We start from the raw sequence: 25,797 nt of genomic DNA on the forward strand, positions 1-25,797 counted from the left end.
CAGATGCAAAAAAATGAGCAAAAAACTCAGACACGTTTGTAGCTATTGCTTTTAATTTTCTGAAGAATATACCATTGCCTAATAAATCAACTAACGATGTGTATTTCCAAAGACAGCTTAAGTTTTTTTCATTTATTATACACATCCTATTCAGTGATGAAGTTTTTCTTTATACATACGATGAAACAACTGTAGGAGTAGTAAAAGAGAGTTGATGATGTTTGCTCTATACTTTATCATTTTATTATTAATCATCTTTGTGACACAGTTTTTGAATTACATTTTTTTTTGCAATGGATGTGCAGGACAAAATAAAAAATAGACTGTGTTGGTTTGCATTGTATAGTTCACTTTCAAAGACGTTTTAAATGTATTAAAGTGTCATTTCCTATACGATGTCATTCCTATATGAAATGTGATCGTGCATGGCAAATGTTAATATAAAGGCTAATGTCGAAATTCCTGAGGATTGGCGTCAGGTTCTTAAGAATTGCAGAAAAAAACCTTCACCTTATCTGCACTCAATCTGTTTAATATGTATTCCTCAGTTCTACCAATAAGTACTGCCAAATATAACAACTTACAAGTTCTGAAGGGCCTATGTAAACCTGATAATCGCAGTTTTTTTGATAATCTTGTTACTTCAAACACAGGAACACAAGATTCCGCATCAGAAGATTCAGATGATTAGAAAAATGTATTTTAATTTTTGTTATGTTTCTCATTAATTACATTTTGTTTTAAGATTTAACTTTATTAGAAAAAAAAATCTTTAACTCCACATTAGATATTAACAAAGGTAATAATTTCCCATAGACGTTTCAGCGGGATAACAAAAAGAAACTAGCAAAAGAAACAGTAGGGTCAACTGTTTTTTGAAGCCCTTTACATCATTAGGAGCCCATTTTTTAAATATTGTTTTGTTATTAAACAAAAAAGAAGAGCTAAAAATAGAATTTATGTCATTTAAAAATTTCAAGGAAAAAGTCAGTGATGTCTATTTATTGATAATGAACTTTAGTTTCTGAAAAAAGCATTGAAAAGATATTTATTTTTTATTTTTTAATAAATAATCTGATACAAATATAGTTAATTTATATATACATATATAAAACTAAACTGCAGTGTATAAACAAAATTTTAAAGAACATTTTGAACTTTAAAAATTGATTTTTTCAAAATAAGAAAAATGTGACAACGCTGGTTTTTCCACTGAGGTTTTCATATATATATATATATATATATATATATATATATATATATATATATATATATATATATATATATATATATATATATATATATATATATATATATATATATATATATATATGTATATATATATATATATGTATATATATATATATATATATATATATATATATATATATATATATATTAATATACACAAATATATGTACTTAGCCGTACAGATATATTATGACAGTATCAATTTATATATGCAAAGATGATGATGATGTGTGTGTATGTGTGACCAGGATCACTTTTGATTTTTGCTTCATAACAATTTTTTAATGCACCTTTTTTTTAAGTGATTGGTTTAATTTGTAGAATAAATTTATTTCTACAAAAATAAATTTATCAATTACTAAAATATAACAGGTTAAACTTGTATGACTAATTAAAGTAAAACTAGAAATTTGTATCAAGGTACCCCACCCATGGGGTACTTTGATACAAACTATGAGTATCATTAAAAAAGTAAATATAAAGTAAAAAATGTAAAGAAAATTTTTTACTTAAAAGAGAAAAAAAATAATTAATATAGCCCTAGTAATGCATCTAATGGTCCAAATCACATTTCAGAAATCATGATAATATATTGTTTTAAATGTCATTTTTAAGCATCAATAAATAATGTCTTAGTACTGCAATTGGATCTCCTAGTATTATATCTGGAAAAAAAATTTGAAAATTGGCTGTAAATATATAAAAAAAATTACTTTAAGTATTATTTGGCACAATAAAGTTTTGCAGTTTTAGCACACCCCATAAATGCTTGCTAATCATACTTACACCCCATCAAATCATACTTGCTAATAGAAAACAATCACTTTATTTTCAAAATCAACTTGTTTTTTAAATGATTTTGTTTAATGAAGTAAAGAGCCTATGGATTCTAGTTTACAATATAGTGTTACTTTTTGAATAAGATATAACTTATCAACTTTAAAAACTAATAAATTACTTTGTCATCAAAAAAATACAAATTTCAAACCTTCGCAGGCCTAATGATGACAAATGATATTTTTTTAAATATAAAATATAAAAATGGTTATCACAACTCTTAAGATGCCTCCAATAAGATAGTGTAAATTTTAATATATATATATATATATATATATATATATATATATATATATATATATATATATATATATATTACAATTTACACTATCTTATTGGCAAAGGAGCATGGTATATACATTTTTATCTTATATTTTATATAATTACCTTTTCTTTTTATAATGCAAAGAACTTATGCTAAAATTATATCCATACTTAAGTCTAGGATTAAATTTGGGTGCCAAAATTTGATCCCTAAATTGATCCCTATTTGATCTTTTTTTTATATATATTAAATAATTAAATATAATATTACACTTTTAAAAATATTTGATAAAAACAAATTTCTTTCTTTTCTTGAATTTTGTATAAATAAATTAAAATATCATAAATTTCTTTAAATTATTATTCCTTAAATTTCTAATTGCGCCTCAGCAACTAAAAATGATTTTTTATTTTTAAAAAATTAGCAAATAACAAATTTAACTTGCATTTAAAAAAAAAGTTTAATGAACATTTTGTTCAAATTTTTGATGCAGCCTCAGAACACGTTTACAAAGAAATTTAGATTTTTGTAAAAAAAAAATGTTAGGAAAAAAAACCGAATAAAAATTCCAATAAAATCACCTTTTTTTTTTTTTTTTTGGAATAAATAAAATTTAAATATTGAACAATATTTAGTAATATTTTTAAATAAGTTTGACACAAACTTTTGTAACAAACTTTTTCACATAATTATCATTCAAATGTTAAATTGGTTTTTTATAAAATTATGTATTTCTTTATGCTTATCACCTAATTTAAAATAATAATAAAAATGTACACTGTAAGTATTAACCTACCGTGTGCAACATGACACTTTTAGTGATGTCCATGTTATTACACTGATATTTTAATGCTCTTAATGAAATCAGCCTTTCTGAAAGCTACCACAGAGTTCAGGGAGCCCTACTTCTAGTTAGCCATTGGAACCATTAAACTGAGTTTTTGAGCTATACCATCATTAGGAGATAACAGGAAGGGTTACATAGCCACTAACAAAGAGGAACAAGCAAAAATCTATGGGTAAAGTCAAGAAGATCCAGCATTCATCATCCTAAGCACGAAACAAGGTAACACAGATTTACATTTATGCCAGCCTAAAAGATAAAGAATGGGTGCAAGAATGATCAACATAATTATACTACTTGCCCCTAAAGTCTTTGCCTAGGAGGCCTTCTACAAAACTGAAGCTGGATGTAGTTAACATCTGCCCAAGATGAGTATTTTTATAAAGACACCATTCGCCCTTACTCAACCAAGAGCCTCAAGGCAGGTGAATTTGCGTAGAAAAACAAGTCCTGCAAGGTACCAGGACATAGGGAATGTTGTACTGGATTAATTTTACCAGTACCAGAGTGATGTGATGAACCTGACCTGACATGATATGACCTGACCTGGAGTAGTTAAAAAAAGTTACTTCTGTTAGCAGTACTAGAAAACATTGAATGGGAGAGTTTGCAAATGCATTAGGAAAACATGGCATCTAAAGGAATACTTAAAATTAAGGTGAACACATTTTACATATGTGCTTAACACCGTGTTAGAGGTTCAGATAGAACACAAACATACATGTAGTAATTTATGGTTGAATGAAGACTGCCAAACGTTCAGGCAAAACACAAACATACATGTAGAACTTACAGGTGAGTGAACACCACTACTGAGGTCAGGCAGAATACAAACATTAATATATAGTAAATTTTAGTTGGGCTAACACAGAAACTATGACACGTTCAGAAGTCTTTTCAGGACAGTTGTGGAGTTTCACGCCTTATATCACTATGCATACAATATTTTGTTTTGACAATTTGGCCACAGCACTTTGCATGTTTTGATAATTTGCATGTTTTAAAAATGTGCTGAATAAACCAAAATAAACTGAAGAGAAAATTAAATATAAACAAACCATAAACTAAAAAGAGAAACAAAATCTCAACGAATAATAAAATAATTCAAAAATAAATCAGTAAAAATAAATCAGTAAAAATAAAATCATAAAATTAATATATTCTTTCAATTTAGAAGCGTCTCTAATAATAGTTCAAACTTAATAATTAATTTAAAAGTGTCTCAATTAATAGTTTAAACTATATAATTTTTTCTATGTCACTATGTTAGTGTAGCTCTTAGTTTGATTTAATGTTGTATTTATGAGTTACAACTGATAGTTCGGGGTTGGTTGAAGGTTCAAATCCTATTAGCAAATAATTTTTTTAATGTTCTATTTGCTTAGTAGACATTAGAAAATTTCAAAGTTTCAAATTTTTAAATAAGTTTCAAAGTAATTGAGCTTGGATTAAACTTTGAAATTTTGATCTTTTCTAAATTTCATAAACTTAAAAATAAAAATAAAATAAATTTTGTACTTTTTTTTTTCTGGTTTGTTTTTTTATTTATTTTATCATTCGTTTATTTTTATTTTTTTTATTTTTATTTTTTATTTTTCTTTTTAGTTTATGGTTTGGCTATTTTTAATTTTAGTTAAAGTTGACATTTGTTTATTCAGTACATTTTTTAAAAGCACTAATTTTCAAGACCAAGAGCCGTGGCCAAGTTGTCAAAACAAAATATGATATGCCTTGTCATATAAAGCGCGTGGCTGCATGCCTCTCCTGAAAAGGCTTTCCTTCAACTATCTAACAGATAATAATAAATTACTCTATAGCCACGATAAATATTAGATAGTATTGATAACAGGAAGTACAATTCTTCTAGTCTTTGCTTAGAAAGCAATTCTTTCTAGACAGCAGGACATGGAACAGATTGCACTAGATTACCAGGTACTTTTGCTTTTATTTTTGTTACCAGGGTGATCACGATGATCATATGCCTGACTTGACAAAAATGTAAAAGATACAATGAAAATATAACTCTTGCAATATCTGAATTTATATTTTCTAGAGTTATAGGAGATAAGTAGTTTGTTTTTAAGCCAAGTTTAAAAACTCTTATTTTTTTACTTAGTTTTTGTGTACTTGTTGGATAGAGTAGGGTGGGTTAATTTAAGCTTATATTTTTTAGCTATTTTTGATATTGGGCAAAAAATATATTTAGCAAAACAATTTATTTTTTGAAAAAAGCTTAAATCATAATTAGAGATCTTAAAATCATAATTAGGCATCTTTTTTAGTAAATTGCATTTAAAAAAATGTATTTTTTTAAATGTAATTTACTTATTTGATACTACCATTTATTCTTGTCGTGATAAGAAGGCAACACTCTCTGATTGCTTGGAGGGGCCTTTGAGCTTGAAAAAGATCTCACTTCTTCTACAGCATGGAGCTCACAGTGGCTGGTGATCTTCAATTCAGATAAAACTCAATTTTTTTCAGCCAATCGTTATCGCAATAATTTAGATCTTCCTATATTTATGAACGGTGATGTACTCGATGAATCATCCACTCTTCATCTTTTAGGATTAACTCTTACTTCCTATCTTTCTTGGAAACCATATATCAAATCCATTTCAAAATAAGCATCTGCTAAGGTTGCATCTCTTTATCGAGCTCAACACTTTCTTACTTCGGATTCTATTCTCTATCTCTATAAATCTCAAATCCGGCCTTGTATGGAATACTATTGCCATGTCTGGGGTGGATCTTCTAATGATGATCTTTCTCTTTTAGACAAGGTGCAAAAATGCATTGTAAACATAGTTGGACCTGCTCTTGCAGCCAACCTTTAACCATTATCACATCGTCGTAATGTTGCTTCTCTTTCTCTTTTCTACAAATACTATAATAGGCACTGCTCTAAAGAGCTAGCGTCTCTTGTGCCATCTACTAAAATTCATTCTCGTGTTACTCGTCATTCAATTAAGTCTCATCCTTAAGTGCTCGAAAAACTCTTATTCGTCTAGTTTTTTCCTCAAACATCAGTTCTTTGGAATTCGCTTCCTTCATCTTGCTTTCCTGATTCATATAATTTGCGATCCTTTAAGTTGTCTGTCAATCGTTATCTTGCTCTACAATGTTCATCTTTTTTCTTCCAGTAACTTCCAGCTTTAATTAGTGGTTGCTTTCAACCTTGTTGGAATTTTCTTCTCTGTTAGTTGTTTTCCAAAGAATTTTGAATTTTCTTGCATTTTAATTTCCACAGTTTTTTTTTATGACTTGTTTAAATGTCAACCTGTTTCTCTGCATTATGACCTTATTTGTCAAGGTTCATGTTTTGAAGTTATAGAGTTAAGATTGGGTTGTAACCACAATTATAGTAGCCTCCTTGGCTGTAGTGGTCTTCTTGGCCTTGGGCATGTGAATTAACATAAAAAAATATATAATATTGCATAATTCTTCACATCAAATATATAATATTCAAATGTGAATGTTTAAGTATGTATAAAAAGACCAAGCATAATGAAATTTTGTTTAAGGAAGAATTTAAAGTGGAAGCTCTTTGGGAGCTGGAAGCTAACCAATTTTTTTTGTATTATGTATTTAAGAGTCATCAGTTTACAAAATTGTCTTGTTTTTATAATAAAAATCTAATGTGCTATGCTTCAAAACTTCCACACTGCATGACCTACTAATTTTAATGGAAAATATAGTATCGCATCATCTCTAATGACCATTTAAATGGATTGATAACAACATTAATTATTAGCTTATTGAGCAAATTAGGAACATGCTTTATAAGCTGATAATTAAAATTTAGAGAGCTGTTTCAAAAAAAGAAGCTTCTACCTAAAGCCTTTCTTCTAAAAAATATGATAAATGTTGATGAGACCCACAGTACTGCATAGATCAACATTACCCTACCCTACCGGAGTTTACAGAATTTAATGAGTGCACATAAATTTCCACACAGATCAATTTATAAAAAGTTTCTAATAAATGGCATATTTAAATTATTATTTTAGTTTTTAATGTGTTAAAGGTACATATATACTTAGATAGATATTTGTTGAAGACGCATAAACTCTAATATATAAAATTCCATGAAACTCTACCTTTTCAAAAAAGTTATTACTCAAACTAAGTAAACTTCATTTTGCTGTGTTAATAGAATTTTTCTTTTATTTACTTTTCAAAAACCTCTAATATTACTAAATTTTAGAAATGCTTAACAAGAAATATAAAGTATACTGACAAATGATTGTTACTAAACTAATGTTGAGGTTTGTAAAATTGGTAAAAGATAATACTAGCAACTTTTGAACAAACAAAGGATTGTTTCAGATCTTATGAAATAATTTTTTTTATATTCTAAAAAACTAGAAGCAATATAAACATTGCATAACATTTCAACTTTATTTGAGTTTCAATTAAAATAGTTTTGATGTAATTTAGCAAGTTACAGTGGTTTAAAAAAATTAATATCCATAAACATGAAAAGCAAATAAAAAGAATTTAATGTAACAAATCATGTTAAGCTTATGTGTTGCATATTTTATTTATTATAAGGCCTGTAACACAAGTGTGTTGTATATAATATGTATGTTTATGTTTATGTATATATGTTTATTAAAAGGCTTGTAGCACAAGAGTGTTGTGTTCTTTCAGCACAAGATGTTGAAATTGTAGCTTTTAATAAAACATGTCTTTAAAGCAAATAAATCCAACTTAAATACAAATTGTAACTTTCCTATAATCAAAATGCAAATGAAATATTAGCTATCAAAAATGTTATATGCTAAGAAAAGTTACTTATTTCTGTAAATTTACCAAATAAATATTGTACTTTGATCAAAGTTTTTAGAACTTTAGTTAACCTTCTCAAAAAATAGATATTACCAAACCACTTTATAAATTCACTTGGTAGATAAATAAAAGTCAGTTAAACAATTTTTGTTAAACAAATAGTTCAATTTCAAGTCATTCAAGAAAAATTAAAGTTTTATCAAAATAGCATTAATTTTAGATTCAAAATAATAACATTGATCCCATGCTATTTTCACCTGGCTATAAATTAAAATTTATAACAAAATAACAAAATTTTTAAAACACAATTTTAATTGCTCTTATTTTTTCATCACTTGGCTTTTTTTAAGCCACAAACAACAAAGTTTTCATACTGAATTTTTTTTGAAAAGTTTTTGCCTGATCGCCAATGAATAAATTACAACAAAAAAATCTAGTTGGCCTGATATAAAGTTTTAGAGAAAATTCCATTTGAAAACACATTGATAAAAAAACAAACACTTTTTCTGCCTTGCTTCACTGGACTCTTGATTTTTGTCTTGCTTCACCGAACTCTTGATTTAATTTTTGTCCTGTGTTAGTGTTAAGACAATAAAGTTATATTTGACTTATATTATAAAATTTTAGTTCAGGATTAGATTAGAGTAGTAAAAAAAATTCTGAATTATAGAAAATGATACCTCACTTAGCTATGTTCTTAAAGAAAGAGCAGTATGAAAAAAAACACTTATCTAAATTGAGCTTCTATTGTCAGTTCCTCCTTAGAAAGATCTTGCTGAACAATAGAAGCTTAAGTTTGATAATTTTTATTTTTTTACTAATTTATATTGTGTATATATATATATATATATATATATATATATATATATATATATATATATATATATATATATATATATATATATATATATATATATATATATATATATATAAGGAGTGCCGCTATATCAACTGAGGTTTTGGCATGGGGCAGCAATCTTTTCTTTCATTTTTTTTCGTTTTTTTGAAAAAGCTGTATGCTAACTATGATAACCTATAATAAGCAAAAGTAGTAAGCATATACAGGGTGTTTGGGATAAATTTGACATATTTATAATTGATTATATTTTTTTGTAGATTAGAGGTATTAATACACACTACAGGTCATTTAAAAGTTTGAACCCTTCTTCATTCATATACAAGATGTCAGAAAGGATGGATGACTGGAACCCACCTGAATCATGGAAGAGAATAACTTGCATCATGATGATTCTTGCCGGCCATCAAAATAAGGATATTATGACTGCTGCCCAATGCTCCCTGAACACAGTAAAAACAATCAGGTATGAACTAGAGACTTGCAATGGTGACTACGAGGATGTAGTAAGAAGAAAGATCCCTAGCAGACGATCTGATTGCGTTCGTACAGCAGAATTCCTCGCAAGTCTGCAGGAACAGGTGTTGAAGAACCCTGGCATTGGAATTCGGGCTTTGTCACGTGAAATGAATGTTGCATCCTCTACTATGAAGCTTGCACTCAATGAAGACCTTCGCTACTACTCATACAAGCGCCACAAAGGTCAGCTACTCACAGAAAAGGCCCGTGAAAAACGTTTGATAAACGCGAAGAAACTTCTAAACAAAGTGAAACATCCTGTTGAACCACAAACAATCTGGTTTTTTTCCGATGAGAAAAACTTTTGCCAGGATCAAAAACACAACACGCAGAATAACAGGTGGCTTGCATGCAGTACAAAGGACATTCCTCGTGTAATGCAGACTAAATTTCCCCAAACTGTGATGGTTTTCGGATGTGTATCCTCTGAAGGCGATGTGATGGCTCCGCATTTTTTCCAAGAGGGCCTCAGGTTGACTTTAGATGGCTACGTGGAGTTGCTGAACACTGTAGTCAAGCCCTGGATAACAAGGGTAGCCAATTGTAGGCCGTATGTATGGCAGCAGGATTCGGCCCCTTGCCATACCTCTGTGAAAAGTCAAAAATGGTTGTCTGAAAATTTCTACGACTTCACCAGTCCAAATGTTTGGCCTCCAAACTCCCCAGACCTTAACCCCATGGATTATTTTGTATGGGGCGCAGTTGAAAAAGACACCAATCGCACTTCCAGTAATACAAAAGCCCAGTTAGTGGATAAAATTAAAACAGTTTTTGAGGCCCTTCCCAGGGAGACTGTAGCATTAGCTTGTTCGAAATTCCGAAGCAGGATTGAAGCAGTGATCGATGCTAATGGTGGTTATTTTGAGTGAATTTTGTTCATAGTATTGTAATTTACTATGCCTGTAATTTTTTTGTCAACTCATTAAATTTAATAGATACAAAGAAGATTTTCCTTTTTCTTTCGAAACTGTCAAATTTATCCCGAACACCCTGTACTATATATATCAAGAGTTGAATTAGGCAATTGCGATTTGCGATATCTGTAAAAATATCTGTTCTTCAAAATTTAAGTTTATGCAAAATCGTGTACTTTGTTTTCAAGGGGCAAATCAACTTAAATTTGTTAATGAAAAAGTTATAAAAAACAAAACAATAAACTTACGACTACAGAAGTGATAAAACTCTAGTCACTAACTGCATTATAAAAATAATAACAAAAAAGTAAAGCTTACTTAAGTAAAACATACTTATTTAAGTTTCTAAAGTTTTTAGTATTATTTGAATATCCACTATATTTTTTCTAGACGTTTTTCTACTTCAATTAAAATTTGGGATTACTTATGGTGTTTGAATAAAGAATGATATTAATAAGTTATAAGTATGTTATAAAAGTAATAACACTATTATAATGCTATTACTTTTATAATGCAATTAGTGACTAGAGTTTTATTACTTCTGTAGTTGTAAATTTATTGTTTTGTTTTGTTTTTTTAACTTATTTGCTAACAAATTTAAGCTAATTTGCTTCATAAAAATAAAGAACACAGTTTTGCATAAACTAAAATTTTGAAGAACAGATATTTTTCCAGATATCGCAAATTGCTTTCGCTTAATTCAACCCTTAATTAAAATCGCTATCGCCTAATTCAACCCTTGTGTGTGTGTGTGTGTGTGTGTGTGTGTGTGTGTGTGTGTGTGTGTGTGTGTATATATATATACACACACACACAAGCTTTTATATTTTATATATATATATTATATATATATATTTTATATTATTTATATAATTTATATATATACACACATACCCTTTGGTTTGTGTGTGTATATATATATATATATATATATATATATATATATATATATATATATATATATATATATATATATATATATATATATATATATATATATATATATATATATATATATATATTGAATGTTGTATAAAATATATATTCCGTAAAATTGCCTTAGTTCAGTTACTTAAGCTTTGAACATTTATTTATCATGCATAAATAGTTTTCAATTTTTTTTTCCTGAAACATTCAGGCAATTATGTTGATAATTGAAATCGTAAAAATTAAAAAAATTAAAAATAAAATATTTAATTTCAAATGAGAACATCTACTTTGACTGAACTTTAATTCTATATAAATCCTAATAACGCATCACATCACAAATAATGAAAACTAATTTTTAAATGTTGTTTTATTGTTTAATGATGATATTATATCAAGTAATAGGAGTAACCAAGGAGGGCATCATCCCTAACTTTAAAAAAAGTCATTGTTTATCCATGAATGACATAATTTAGAGTATTTAAAAATTTCACTAGTTTTCATAAAAAAGTAGTAAATATTCAAAAAATAATAATTTTTTTTTGTAAATATAATTAGTCTGGTGATTCTTAATAATACTCAAGTTAAACTTGATAATTTATTTATACTTTACTTATTTTAGATTTTAATAATATGTCTTTTTTCAAATTGATGTTTTGCTTAAGACTTATTTCAGCAGGTTGGAAATAAACATTTACATTTTTTTTATAAATTTATATTTACAAAGTAATAGCAAATATTATTCAAGAAAATTTTTTTAATAAAATTTGAGTATTGCATGCTTTTTTTATGTTTTTTCTTAAATGACTGAAGTTACATGGTAACAGAACTAAGGTGATTTTATGGTAAAGAGTATACTGTAAAGTGTTTTTTTTTTTTTTTTTAGGTTATTACAGGTGGTCACTATGATGTAGATGTTTTTTTAAAGGACCCAGAAAATAAAATTTTGTACAATGAAAAAAAAAAGCAATATGACAGTCATACATTTATAGCTAATAAAAAAGGTGAGTTTTAGTTGACTTGAAAGAAAAATTAGTAGAAAATTATATGTTAGTTTCACTGCTGTAGAACAAAGATACTGAGATATTGTCTAAAAACAACAAAAATATGTGTAGAATATGGTGTAAGACAAATAATACTGAAATGAGGTAAGGTTGTAGCACCTTCTCTTTCTCTATAGTTTTATATTCTTTCGCATATATTTATAAGATATTTTTTTTTTTTTTTTTTTGAAAGATCTTTTTATTGAATTCTGTTTACAGAGCATAAATCAAGGATAATAGCTTTACTTTTTTACTTTTTCTACTTAAAATAGTAATTTAACACTAAATAAATATTTTAAACAAATCCTAATTTATAAGTCTCTTAATAAAATATTTTTATTAAATTGCTAGTTGACTCGAGTTTAAATTTTAGCTTATGATTTTCTTTAAAAATCAAATATTTATTTAATACTCATAGAACATTTAAAAAAACATATTTGTTAAGTCTACCTCACTAAACATTATGGGTTTACAAACAGTGCAAACTTTTTATATCATTTTAGCTATTTATTAACTTATAATAACTTATGAGAGATGATAGTTTATATATTTTTTCTGACCTATATAACACAGTGGGCCCAAAAGGCAAAGTTGTGGAAACAGAATCATGAATTCATTAAATCATGAAATGATTTGCAAAATCTTAGAAAGCATATTGAGAATTTTTGGAAGGATATTTTTTGCTGGTTGTAGGAAAATATAATTTTGTGATACTTATTTAAAGCTAGTTTCGAATTACCATATTTAAGGATTTTATAAAAATGAGTGTTTTTTTTTTTTTTTTTTTGATAAATATTCAAATTTAAAGAAGTTTTTATATGAGAAAACAATGTTAATTTATTATATCTACTTAAAGAAAATTTAAAAGTTTAATTAATTTAGAGAACGTTTATCAATTAGAAATTTAGTACTCAAAAACATTTGGTTAAATTTGGATTTTAAATAATGTTAATATAATGGTTTTCAAATTTATAAAAGGTTTGCAATCATCAAGATATGTGTTTGTTTTCAAAAATAAACAATCATTTAATCTGCGTTGATGCTCATTTGAACAACAATCTTGGCATAACTTTAGAGAATGCAAATGAATAATTCTGTTTAAGATACCAAGATCAAATTTCTCCAAAAGATATTAGCATAAGCATCTTCAAAAGTCCTAAGACATTAATAAGATATATAAGCTGTTCTTCATATGATTTATTAGAGAAACTTTCAGCAGTTTCATATATATTTGTTATTTGCTTTAAGACTTTCTTCAGATAAATTCCCAAGGCCATAATCATTATTAAGATTGAATAATTAAGCTGATTGGTGAAGGACTATGTACAGAGTGTGGATAAATTGCTCCCATGCCTTATTTGATTTATGAATACATAAGCTATGTATTCATGTATCACAATTTATTTTTAAATACCACTGGACTGCTACATGCAGTTAAGTTGAGTTGCTTAAATTAAATAAATTGCTAAATAGACTGCATAAATTGTATGCTAAAAATACTGCATAAATTTTATGCCTAATAAATTATTTGCAATTTACTAGTGGCTCACCAGTCTTAATAGAATAATTCGTATAATATTTTTAAATTTTTTGATACCCCTAGTTGGCTCTATAGAAAATAGATGAACTTTGGTTGAAAGTTCTTGGTTAAACCAAAAAGTCTTTTAGATTTAAAAGATTTTTATTTACTTTTCAAAAAAGTCAACCCGCATGACTCCTGATTACACACTGTGTTCCATTTTCCTGTTTACTGATTGTTGTTTTGAAGATGGAATCAATCATTTTATAAATATCAACAAAAACCCTGTTCAGTTCAAATTAATGAGGAAAATTTTTAACACAAGTATTTATAGCAATCACCATCTTTAGGCAAATCTTTTACAAACTGTTTTATTTAGCCCAATTTTAGGCGTAGTGGTGGTATAAGATCTTTTTTTTTTTTCATCTCCTAAAACATTATGTAACCTGTTCCTGTCAGGTGTCGTTAGTTTTCTTACGACCATTTTTTTAGGTGCAATGTTGATTATTTGCTCCACTGTCAGCTAAAACGAGAACTTTTAAATGCAATTTATTGACCATGAAGCATGGAGACAACATTTAAATTTCCTTGCACCAATAAGTTATGATTTATGTGTATAATTTTTTAACAACAGTTTTTAAACTAGTTTTTAATGGGTTTGAAAAAAATCTCTAATCTTTTTAGTTATTACCCAACACCACATTCATTCATTAGACTGTGCAGGGCTCGACAGTCATTTTTTAAGAAACTTTGTATTCAAGAAACATTTTGTTCATTTGTGCGAAAAAAAAACGTTCGTAAAAAACAAAAGAAAACAAAGGCTTTTTAAATATGTAGTTTATATTTTAGATATTTATTGTTTTGTCTTTTTTGTTAATAGGTGAATACGTATTCTGCTTCAGCAATGAATTTTCTTCATTCACTCACAAAACAGTTTACTTTGACTTTCAATCCGGTGAGGAACGCCCTTTGTCTCCTGGTATTGGTGATCACCATACTGCTCTTACTATGATTGAAACTACAGCACTATCAATCCATGAATCATTGAAGGTGATTATTGATTATCAAACGCACCATCGGTTGAGAGAATTAACATCAAGAGAAATGGCAGAATATTTGTATGAGCGAGTTCAATATTGGTCACTCGGACAGACTATAGTTATAGTTTTTGTTGCTGTTGGAGAAGTATTAGTACTTAGAAATTTTTTCTCTGAAAAACGGGATAGATTGTAAATCAATTATTCGCATTTCTGAAAATATTCAGCTTTTTCTAGAGTTGCTGCTTTATAAGAATTTATAAGATAATGTTTATAATGTTCTATTTGCATCCAGAAAATTCAATTTAATCATTCGTTGAACATTTATTTGGGGTATTCAAAAATATAAAATTTACTATCTGGTCTTTAGATGTCCGCAATGTCCTCGCATTTGGGGTTATAAACTCTTAAGTATTTTTGTTTGCAGCTTCTATTCACTGCGACTTCTTAAGAAACATCTGCATTCACATAAAATAACGTAGCCAAGTTTAAAATTTGCTTTGAAAGCTAAATCTCGTCTACTAAAAGGTTTTTCAGATATAAGATACAATTCAGTAATTTTCAGTAAAGCATAATCGTCGCAAATTTAATGTTCTGTATCTAAAAGGGGAACCGCAATTGTTTTTCTAAGTTCACTTCAAGAAATCCGAACGGTCTTGTAACACGGAAAAACATTCAACGAGGAAATTCCCACCGCATTTCTTATCAATGTTGCTCATATAGCTGTTCTGTAGTTATAAGTATAATCAGTGTATAAACACTTTTCAAATAAAATAAGATTTTATATAATATAAATATTTTATTATGCGAACTATATTTTCAATAAAGTGTTTTTATTGAAAAGTTTTTATTTTAATATTTTATCCAAAATGTAGCGATAACAATTGTAGAAATTTGTTACTTTATTGTTAAATAACGTTATAAACAATATTTTCTTTTAAAAAAAACAAAAACGTCAATTCGGTTTCGCTTAAAGTGCGTATACACTAGTTATGCTTATGACGGCAGTGTTGCAGGCATCGAACCTTTAAGCCATTAAAAAAAATCCTGTTTTTTTTTGTTTTTATCGATTCTAAATTTTTCCCTGATCTGTTTAATATAGAAATTTATTTTCTTGATTTATTATTAGATTTTGTTTAGAGTTTTATGTTTGTTTTAATCAACATAAATATTACCATTTTATCTAAGCTAAATTTTTGTCATGTGATTATATAAGCTACAAAATATTTAATTTGTTGCATGTTTAATTTGAAATACTTTAGGATAGGATATTTTGTTGGAGGTAATTTATTTAGATTAGGATATTTGACTATTCTTCTTTCAAAAATATCTCCGTAAAATATCCGCGAGGTAAACGATTGTCAAATCGTCTGTTTAAAGAAAAAACACTTAAACTCTTACTTTAAAATATCAAGATTTTATGTTATATAATTTAAAATAATTGTGCTATATATTGTGGAATCCTAAATTTAGCTTAAAATTAAAGCTAAAGTTCGCTTAAATAAATTTCTTTGCAATAGATAAAGTAGTTTCCGTTCCGAGCTATTTAAAATACCGTTAAGCTCACTTAAAATACCATAAGTTCTTACTTAAAATGCTATTTTAAAACTTGAGATTTCGAAGGTCTGGAAATTTAATTTTATTTTCCAGACCTGTTCAATTATGCTCGGTGATGAAATTACTTTTCCTATCGCAAAGACATTTATATAAAAAAAATTCCTCTAGGAAATAAATAAAAAAAAGCTGAGCATATAATTTTTTGTTAACTTTTACTTATTAAGTGGAAAGCATTATAACTTTGAGTGAAAAAAACATGTTTTAAGTAATTTATAATTAAACATTATGTAAAAGTTCTAGCTTTTTCGATCTATAACCGTGTCCAAATTAAGAACACGGTTTTCAAAAAGAGATGTTATGAAAATCTTTGGGTGGAATGCAAGAATCGAACTTGAGTGAAGTTCGACTTGGACTTTGAAGTCTGACTTTGTCAAGAAGCTTGAGCAAATGCGTAAGCGAAACTTGAAAACTTCAAGATTGCGCTTGAGAAAGTCAAACTTAAAAAGGCGTTGATTTGAAGGCGGAAAAATAAACTTTGCAACCAATAACGGTAGAGTATTTGAAAAACCTTTTAAATAAAGCAAATGAAATTATATTTCTAAGTTTTATACTTTAAAATGTTAACTCACAAAAATAAATGAAAAGATGTTACCAAGTTTTTATAAAAATAAAATACAAAAGTTAAAATGCGATTCTAACTTTCGTATTTTATTTTTATAAAATTTGGTAATTTTATAAAAAAACACTGGATTTAAATGAACATGCTCGCTTTTACCTTCTATTTAGTCCAAGGCTCTAACTTCGACGGAATAGCTGCTTAACATTCAATTACGCTGCGGTTATCATCAAGGCATATCTGCCGAACGCAAAGTTGTTATTATTCATTTTTCTTATTGAAATTTATGTTAAAAAAATAATAATAATAACTTCAACAAGGCTGCAAGTGAACACTAATTACGTTGGGAATTAGCAGAAAGTTAAGTAATAATTACAACAAAAGTTTTCAGAACCAGGACGAATATGATATTTGTAGAGGTAAAGAACAAAATCATTAGAAGAAAATGGTTAAAACGAGTTAGACTTCATCTAATGTACGACAGAACTTATTTTTGTTATAACGGTTAACAAGAACGATAGAAGGATAGGATTAAAATCTGTATAGACTCAGCATTTTTGGTCTTTGAGAAAGCTAATCTCCGGACACGGAGCAAACTTTAAACAATTATATGCTTATACTTATGTCAAATAAGGATGCTTTGCAAAAAATTGCCCCTCAATTTGAGCTGACTCGTATCATCGAAGTGACAAGAAGAGTGTGACCATTTGGTTCAATATACGATTTAGAGAAAAATATTTTTTTGCATTTACTAAGTTTATAATACAAACAGTTAATTTCGGCTAAATAAACCTATTTATTTTTTGAATTTTAAAGAGAGGAAAAGAAGGCAAGTGAAATGAGCCTAATCAAACTCTAATATCCTAAACGAGACAACATTTTGCAAATATTAACACAAAATCATTTAAGGTGGTTTTATAGTAAAAACTTCACGATTTCCATTAAAAAAGTAGTTTTTATTTTATAAGCTAATTTTTTATAAAATTTAACTGGCTTTTCAACCATATATAAAATGATATGGTTTTAATAACAAAAAATAGTTAAAAAATTAATTTTATTGATTATGAGTTAAGAAATTTTCTTAGTTACCCCCATAACAGCCAAACTTTTTATTGGTATATTTATTTATTAATTTTGGTTTGTATAATTACTAAACTACTTGAAAACCAAAGTTGTAAATCTAATAATGTTGTTAGTTAAAATGAGTGTATGAAATTTTTAATTAATATATTGTTTTTAAACTTTGACACTTTTCAGTTTTAGCTTGTAATGTCATAAAAAAGCTGAGAAAATTTAGTTTTCTTTTTTTTTGATTTTTCTGCATTTAATGCTGAATCAGCATCAAAATAAGGTAAATAAATTTTTATTTCAGCATTTTAAATTAAATTAAGCATTATTTACCCTTTCTACTATATAACCTATTTTATATATATATATATATATATACAGTATCGGACAAAACGAGTGCAACCAAATAATGCTAATTTAGTTTCTTTATATAAAAGTGTTGCATTTTTTCAATTTAAAAAAATAACTATGTAACTGTTTAGAGACAAAGTTCTTCAAGTTTTATTCATCACAAAATTCATTATTTGTTCACGAAAATTAATAAATTAATCAAAAGTATTAAAAAAAGTTGATTTCCTTCAGGACAAAGCAAGTGCAACTCGACAAAATGTTGACCAAGCTGTATCTCGCTATCAATATTTTGTAGCGAATCGCTATCAATATTTCGTTGTCGATCACAGCCTTGCATCTTCGAGGCATAGATTCGATCAGGTGATCAATGAAACTTTGTGGAATTGCTGCCCAGGCCTTTTGGATTTGTTCAAACAGTTGATCCTTATTACGAACACCTTCACGATTAATTCTGCGGTTGACGATCTCCCACAGGTTCTCGAAAGGGTTGAGATCCGGAGATTAAGGCGGCCAATCCATCACCGAAAGGGTGGTTGTCTTGAAACCACTGCTTGACTACTTTTGCAGTGTGTTTGCGGATTGTTGTCTTGCTGAAAAACCCATTTTGTTGGCATATTCCATTCAGCATGAGGTAACATAACATCTTTCAGGATATTTTTATACATGAAACGGTCCATTATTCCATCGTTTCGGTGTATTGGACCTAGACCGTTAGCAGAAAAACACCCCCAGACCATTACATTGCTTACACCATGCTTCACGGTCTTATGGCAGTAACGTAATCAAGGCGTTTTCCGGCCGGTTGACGTACACGGCAAATGCCATCGCTCCCAATGATGTTGAACTTCGATTCATTACTGAACAGGACAGTTCGCCATTTCTGCACATTCCAGTCAATATGAGATGTAGCAAACAGGAGTCTTTTCTTCTGTTTTTTTTAGTGAAATCAGCGGTTTCTTTGCAGGACGTCGAGAAAACAATCCGGCTTCAACAGCACGTCGTCCGATTGTTCGGTCTGATACAGGCAGCTCTAATTGCTTTTGTATCTCAACTGATGATATCTAGGGATCCTTCTTGACGGATCTGAAGATCATAGAATCCTCTCTAGAAGTGGTGGAACGCGGTCTTCTACCTTTGTTATCTGCTGCCAACTTCCCCGTAGAATGATATTTGGAACATAGTCTTGATACGGTCCATTTTTTCACGCGATATTTATCACAAATACTTTTTTGTGACATTCCACTTACGTAGTCGCCAATAATTTTCTTTCTTAGTTCCAATCCATGACCGTCGGGGGCCATTTTTGCACTTGAAGTCATAAAAATAATAAAAATAAATAATCACGCTTCTCAAGGCTTACCGTGTTACATTTACCTTGTGATGATACAATAATGCTCTGTGGAACACAACGTCTTGGTTGGATGTGGACTGTATTGATTTAATGAAACACTTGTTGTATTTCACTTCTTGTATTGATGTTATTCGGTAAAACACTTTGATAAAACTCACTTCGATAAACTGTCTTGATAATACTGACTGATTGACTTCCATATACTGACTGAATTACATGTCGATTTACATGTCTCTTATATAGTAAAATGAACCTGTGTGAACCTGTTCTGGAAGATTCTAGATACTTCTTTTCGATGCTTCTGGATGCTTCTGGATGCGTCTGGATGCTTCTGAATGTTTCTGGATACTTCTGAATGCTACTGGATGCTTCCAGATGCTTCTTCTGGAAATTTCTGGAAGCTTCTGCATGCTTCTGGAAACTTCTGGAAACTTCTGGATACTTCCTTTAATTATTAAAAAACTTCCGTGACGTTGACACGGATCAGACTTAAGAAAATGAAACAAACCAACAAAGTTGCACTTGTTTTGTCCGCTGCAAAATGGCAGTTGTCAACGAAGTTCTGCCTGTGTGCTGTCACCTGTCAGCTGATTGCTCATGTCATGGAATGCTATGACTCCAGACTCTTGAACTGTTTGCTATGGTAGTATAGTTCGTTTCGTTTTTAAGACATGTAAAATTAGGAACACTTTTTAGCATTGTTCGATGTTGGCTGCAAATGTTTTGTCCAATACTGTATATATATATATATATATATATATATATATATATATATATTTAGCGAGCCATTATTGAAGAAAATCCTCATGCAACATATGATATTTGAAGCCCTGACATCGATTAATTGTTTTACAATCAACGAAATCATTCACAACGCACTTTTCACAACGCATAAAATTAATATCACGTTGGATACCCCACGAGTTAACCGATCAAAATCGTAATCATAGAGTTGAGGCATGTAAGGAAAATTTAGCCCATTTCAGAAACAGCCCATGGAAACTATGTAATATTATTACAGGGGATGAGTCGTGGTTTTATTTGAGATAATTTGGACACAAGTTGGCTAACGCTAGTTGGGTCGGTGAAGGTGAAAGTCCAAGAGCTATAGTAAGATGCGATAGGTTTCAGCTGAAAAACATATTCTTCCTCTTCTTCAAAACAACAGGTGTTGTTCATTTGGGTTATGCTGAAAAGGGAGCACCATTACTAGCGAATATTATATAAAAAGTTGTTTAAAACCTCTTATATGCAATATATATAAGCAAAGACCTAAAACAGGCACTCAAAATTTCAAATTTCTCCATGTAACGCTCGACCCCATCTGACTCAAACCATCACAAATTGTCTAAATCAAGCTATAATTTCAATAATTCGCCACCCACCATACTCACCAGACTTAGCTCCATCCGATTATTAGCTATTCGACTTGATAAAAAAAATCTTGATGACGATACTGAAGTCAAAAGTCAAAAAACTCTCATAACGAAGCTACTTCAAAGTATACCCAAAGAAGAGTATAAAAAAACGTGGCTTTAGTGGCTTTTGTTATAGACTTTTAAACTCCAAATTCAAAATTCAAAGCGTCAAATTATCTCATTTCAACATATTCGTTGTATAGGCTGATTTGGCGCTTAACCATCCAAATATGGATCGGCGTAATTAAATGTACATACATTGACTGACGAATATGGATTGGCGTAATTTTTATTTTTGAACATGGTAAATTCAAAAAGATGGTATTGGCTGCTTCTTATACGTAAAATGTATTATAATGGTGCAGTACCTGTTCTTGAGATAAATGGTATCATGGACCCACACATATATGCCAATATGTTTAATAATAAGCTACCAAACTTTCGGTACTCCTTTTGCAAGCTACAAAACTTGTTGTACCATATTTGCAAGCTACAAAAACTTGGGTACCCTTTGGTAATTTATAATTATATAAATAATTAAAAACTATTATATAAAATATAAATTATTTATTTATTCAAATATAACTTCTTTTTTTGGTACATAATTCTATTATTTGATTATCTATTTTTATTGATTATTTTTATTATTATATTATAATTATTATATATTATTACATAATAATTATAATATAATAATAACAATAATCATTATATATATATATATAATTATTAATTATATATATATATATATATATAATTATTAATTATATATATATATATAAATATATATATATATATATATATATATATATATATATATATATAAATATATATATATATATATATATATGTATATATATTCTACTTGAATTTATAAAAATTATTAATTAAGATATAAATAATTTTTGTACTCAAATTAGGAAAATATTAATTCTCCTGTTATAACATCAGCAGCAAGTTGTATTTTTTTCATCTTATATTCAACAGCTTCAATATCAGTTTTATTTTGTTTCCGGTAAGAAATAGTGTAAATTATGTCTTGTAATCTCTTGTTTACCTTTTCAACTCTACCATCATAAATGACAGATTTTGAATAGTCAGCGTCATACCACTCATGACCAAGTTTTCTGCCAACAATTCTTTCTGACATAACATCATCTAAATCTTCGAGTTGCTTTGCAGATAAGTATTTATATAAATGCATTATTTCGCTGGTAGTTAAAATACACAGCTTACGCTCTAACTTTCTTTTTTGTTTTTCGTCCATTTTTTGGCGTTTATATGCCAGTCTACCTGTAATCTCTGCTCGAATTTCATTATGTAGTAGTCGAATTCTCATTCTCTTTTTATGTGCCATGTAAATAGACCACTTAACTACCATTTCTCTAGAGAACTCTTTCAGATTATCGAGATAATCGATCATCCTATTCTTTTTCGATCTCAATTTGCTAGATATAGAACAAATTGTTGCATTAGGGCATCGTCCTTTGGCATCCCAATAGAAAGGGAGAAATATCTCTTATATTGACGAGTCAGCACTTCTTCAACTGCTTCAAGACAAGCAAAAGTTATTTTTACAAGTTGTTCATCAATTGGGCATAAAGTTGTAATAGATTGTAAAATATTTATGACAAGCGTTGTTCCAAAAAAATCTACCTTTCTGCAAAATAGTGCAGCTGGATTAGATTTGCAATTAGTGATTTCTTTTAGAACATCTTTTACTACCTAGATACAGTAACATGACCAAAACTTGCATTATCAGCTGATGCATAAAACTTAGTCATCCAAGGTCCACTGAGAAATTTACTAAATAGTGCAAGCACTCCCATTTGTTTTATAGCAGTTGTATTATAAAATGCGTCTTGCAAAATTGGTTGTAAACTGAAACATTTCACTGTTCCAGTGATCAGATAAAGTAGAAAAGCATTATAGTGTTTTATAAAAATGAAACAAGTATGGAAAAGAATGCGCAGACGGTTTCCATTATACTGCAGAATAATACATTGCGGTAGCTAATTATTGTCTAAAAAATTTACAAAACTTTGTGTATCGCCTTTGCCATCTTTAAATCTCATCTTGTTCATTGCTAACACAATTTTGACTCCCATGCAATCATATCCAAACAATTGGCAACATTCAAATTTTAGAGACTTCAAGACCTCGCGATATGAAATATGTTGGATATATTTGATATGATTGTAATACAACATTCATTAAAGGAAAGAGAGTGAAAATCTGAATAAATAAAAGCTAAATGATCAACTGCACCACATATATGGTTTTCATAACCAACAGCTGTTACACCTGATAACTGGTCCTGAGCATTGACCTGACAGTTATTTTTAGAAGTCAGATGAACGGTGTTGATATGAACACCTTTTTGTGTCGTTGCATTAAATCCAAGAGTAAGATAAGAATTACTCATAGCCCATTCTGCTGCTTGCAGTTCTGCTATACTGCCAAGCTCACGAGTCATTTGCTCAATAGTACAACGATGGGGAATGTCCATAATATATATATATATATATATATATATATATATATATATATATATATATATATATATATATATATATATATATATATATATATATATGTATATATATATATATATATATATATATATATATATATGTGTATATATATATATATATATATATATATATATATATATATATATATATATATATATATATATATATATATATATATATATATAACCCCTGGTGACAAAAATTTGGCACAAAAAAACACAGACAGTAATAGTACGACTAAAAGTTTAATGATCAAAAAATATTGTACAGAATATTAAACAATATATTAGCTTTTTATTTTCGGGACTGCAATAATGATTTCTCGCCATTACGACGTACGGCATCAACTTTTTTGTATACATGTTCACACATGCCATGTACAAGATTTTTATCAATTTTTTTTAAACAAGAATGGATTTTTTTTTGCAGCTGATCTTCACTTTCAGCTTCCCAATTGTTTTCATACAAGTAGCCTTTAAGGATTGACCAGAAATCTTCAATTGGTCGTAATTCTGGGCCACATGCTGGATTACCAAATTTTGTTACATAACGGATATTTTTCTCATCGAGGTAATTGGTCACACTTCTAGCATAATGTGAAGAGGCCAAGTCAGGCCAGAATACATAATTACCATCACTGTGGTGTTTGTTGATAAAAGGAATCAATCGTTTGATGATGCAATCATTTTTGTACACTGTTTGGTTAATTGCCAGTCTCGCAGGAACAATAAATAATTTCGAGATTCCACGAGGGGATATGGTAATCCACACAAGAATTTTTTTTTCAAATTTGCTTTTGCGCTTATATTTTACATTTTTTGGTGCATTTTTTGCGTCATCTGAGTAAAATCTAACATTCGAATTTTTATTTGTATGTTTAAATGTAAAATAAGACTTATCGTCAATGACAAAGTCGTGGTTTCTGAATTTGCGACAAATTCTTCCACACTTCAGTTGCAACTGCTTTAACTGTTTCTCAGTGCGATCAGGGTTTTTTTTTTTTAAAAATAACAAATGTTTGTTTTGTTTTTTATTGTTTTTACAATGTAGGAATGATCACACTTGAATTTATTTGCAATTTTTCTTGTTGAAGTTCCAGACCGGTTGTTCAAAAGACCTTTCAGGCGATTGATGTTCCCAGCAGTCATAATTTTTGGTTTTCTGCCTGATCCAGGCTTACGAGACTTTGGCTCATTGTTCTTCTACTTTGCCATATAACGTTTAATGGTTCTTTTGGGGTGATTAGAGGCAACAAAATACTCTACGGTGCTCTTCGTTTTAGCGTTAGGATGCAAATTACAGTAGTTGTACACTTGTTCAATTAATGTAGTCGACTTCATTTTTGGATAACTTTTTTATTAATTAATCTAAGTAAACAAAACTTTCAGTAAAAGATAAGTAACACTTTATAAACAAAATAACTAAAAAATTAAGACTGGATAACTAAAAATTCAATAAGTTTTAGCTTATCAAAGATTGTGCCAAATTTTTGTCACCAGTGGTTATATATATATATATATATATATATATATATATATATATATATATATATATATATATATATATATATATATATATATATATATATATATATATATATATATAGTTTTTTTTTCAGAAACTGATCTGACTGTTCTTGGTTATCATGATGATAATCCTAAAATAGCACCAGCTCGTCGTCTGCTCCTACATTGAGTAAAAACTAGGAAACGAAAGTCAACACCTAAAACTTGGACACAGTATGTGAGAAAGCGTATAAAAATAGAAAGGGATAATATGTTTCATGGAAATCTGTAACCAAAAAGAAGGACTGTTAATTTCTTGTAAATTTAAATACACACAAAATATCAGTGATGAAAAATGAACACGTATATTTGTTGATTTTTGATTTGTGATGTTACCCAAAAATCAAAGTAATTTAACAGAAGTTTTAGACCAGGAATTTTTAGTACACAAGTTGTTGATAATATCCACAGTCAAATTGATAGAGCACTCGCTCCTGTTGAAATATTTAGTCCCCTTGGTTGAATCAGAGCAATTCTTGCTCTTCAAAAAAATATTTTTTCCTGTCTACCAAATGAAGAAATTGGGTTTCAAAC

The 25,797-nt window shown here is 28.6% G+C and overlaps 1 protein-coding gene across 1 annotated transcript in view; it reads left to right on the forward strand.

The window, feature by feature from the left end:
- LOC100206299 (transmembrane emp24 domain-containing protein 7) overlaps window positions 1-15,041 on the forward strand; it is a 26,329-nt gene extending 11,288 nt beyond the window's left edge. The window contains exons 2-3 of the mRNA XM_065806260.1: window positions 12,091-12,208; window positions 14,647-15,041. Coding sequence (XP_065662332.1) covers window positions 12,091-12,208; window positions 14,647-14,999 — 471 coding nt within the window. The 3' untranslated portion in view covers window positions 15,000-15,041. The remainder of the gene's footprint in view (window positions 1-12,090; window positions 12,209-14,646) is intronic.
- Window positions 15,042-25,797: the final 10,756 nt, after the last annotated feature.

Source organism: Hydra vulgaris, chromosome 09, assembly GCF_038396675.1.
Source record: "Hydra vulgaris chromosome 09, alternate assembly HydraT2T_AEP".
In the NCBI taxonomy this organism is placed as follows: Eukaryota; Metazoa; Cnidaria; class Hydrozoa; order Anthoathecata; family Hydridae; genus Hydra; species Hydra vulgaris.